We start from the raw sequence: 2,024 nt of genomic DNA on the forward strand, positions 1-2,024 counted from the left end.
TGTACCTCTGGTGCAAATTACTGACCTCTGTCATCATTTTAGGTGGGGGAACTTGCACAATCGGTGGCTGACTAAATACTTTTTTTGCCCCACTGTATGAATTTATGCACGCCTCAGCTTCCAAGCAGATACACCTATGGTATCAGTTTCAAAATCTTATGTGATTTCCGTCTCGAGTTATCGCTTTCCAACATTGTGTGAATGTGTGCGTGAATGGGTGGATAACTGGATATGTAAAGCGCTTTGGGGTCCTTAGGGACTAGTAAAGCACTATATACATACAGGCCATTTACCATTTTACCATTTACCATTTGAGAAAGCTTGACCTCTGACCTCTAACCTTCAAGTTGAGGTCACTGAGATTCAAAATCGCCTAAGAGTTTTAGTAGACACGCCTATGGTATCAATTTGAAAGTCCTATATCAGCCTTGACATGTGCAATTTGCCAACCCCAACATAAAAAAGTAAAAAATGTATTTCCAGTTTTTGTGTTGAGATTAGTTGACTAACGCAGCGGTTGAAGAATATCCCATTTCTTTGCCATGAGAAACTCTTAGGTGTATTTTGCAGCTGGCTTTGGGTCATTGTCCATCAGTAGTTTGAAGTACTGTCCGATCAGTTTTGCATCATTTGACTGAATCTAAGCATTAAATATAGCCCTGTTCACTTCAGAAGTCAGACTGACATAGCAGCCACATCAATAAATCCATCTGTAAAATTAGATAAACACACTGGCACATGCTGGCACATCATGGGCTGTTGCTTTTCCATTATCATATTTTTCTCTTCCCATGATTCTGGTATAAATTTATCTTGTCTATTTCATATCTGCCCAAAAAAAATTTTTCCCCCTTAACTATGCAGGCTCTGTTTTTTGGAAAAGTGTAATCTGGCCCTTCTGCTGAGTGTAACCGGTGTTTGCACTTTGTTGTAAATCAGAATCAGAATCAGAATACTTTATTAATCCCGAAGGAAATTATAGGTTACATCAGGCAGCACGCTAATGGTGCATGCGCACTTACAAAGGAACCTTCTGACCAAACTTTACACAAACATCACATTGGGAAGACATGTCAGAGAGGTAGGCTGATAGGAAAAAACAACGGAAATACAATATACTCAGGCTATAAAAACTTTGCACATCATTTCCTATCTACATTTTGCACTCCCCTCACTCATAATCTTACATATTTGTTAATTTATCATTTGTATTCTATAACTGTAGGTACTAGGTATTATATATTTCTTTTATGTGTATTTATTGTTAATATTTATACAGTGATGTATATATTAAATATACTGTAAATACTTTTCACCATAACACCAAAGCAAGATCCACGCACAAACTTGGCAATAAAAGTCATTTTGACTCTGATTCAGTCTGAGAGCCAAGTGTTTGGTTGGGGTGATGCGGTACTATTAGGTCTTCAAGATAAGATGGGGCCTTATTATTTAAGACCTTGTAATGTGATGACAAGGATTTTGATTCTGGATTTAACAGGGAGCCAATGAAGAGAAGCCAGTACTGGAGAAATCTGCTCTCTCTTTCTAGTCCCTCTCAGTACTCTTGTTGCAGCATTACACACGCAAGATCATCATTCAGCTCAAAGCACTAACTTTACCTGTTCGCTTTCCCGAAACCACACAATCTCTTTCAGGCCGCCATCTGTTTGGAAGTTGCACTTGAGTGTGACTGTATCTCCAATGACGACAGGAGGAAGAGATTCACTAGTAACGGTTAAATAACCTGCCAAGAAGAAAACAGAGGAAGATAAGACTCCTGCAGTGAATAGAAAGGTTCTGCATAGTCAATAGTCCTGTAGTTTCTTATACTATTCACTGCTGCTCTGTTGTACAGGGAGTGCAGAATTATTAGGAAAATGAGTATTTTGTCCACATCATCCTCTTCATGCATGTTGTCGTGCTCCAAGCTGTATAGGCTCGAAAGCCTACTACCAATTAAGCATATTAGGTGATGTGCATCTCTGTAATGAGAAGGGGTGTGGTCTAATGACATCAACACC

At 39.0% G+C, this 2,024-nt stretch overlaps 1 protein-coding gene across 3 annotated transcripts in view; it reads right to left on the reverse strand.

Moving 5' to 3' along the window:
* The window catches only part of igsf21b (immunoglobin superfamily, member 21b), a 45,848-nt gene that overhangs the window by 6,160 nt on the left and 37,664 nt on the right, over nucleotides 1–2,024 (reverse strand). For 2 of the 3 annotated variants that reach the window (XM_005943474.2, XM_005943475.2), the window contains one exon: nucleotides 1,623–1,747. The exons of the other annotated variant lie outside the window; for it this stretch is intronic. In XM_005943474.2, coding sequence (XP_005943536.1) covers nucleotides 1,623–1,747 — 125 coding nt within the window. The remainder of the gene's footprint in view (nucleotides 1–1,622; nucleotides 1,748–2,024) is intronic. 3 annotated transcript variants of the gene reach the window in all.

The sequence above is a fragment of the Haplochromis burtoni genome, unplaced genomic scaffold (assembly GCF_018398535.1).
Source record: "Haplochromis burtoni strain Fernald_Lab_line unplaced genomic scaffold, NCSU_Asbu1 Contig_374, whole genome shotgun sequence".
NCBI lineage: Eukaryota > Metazoa > Chordata > Actinopteri > Cichliformes > Cichlidae > Haplochromis > Haplochromis burtoni.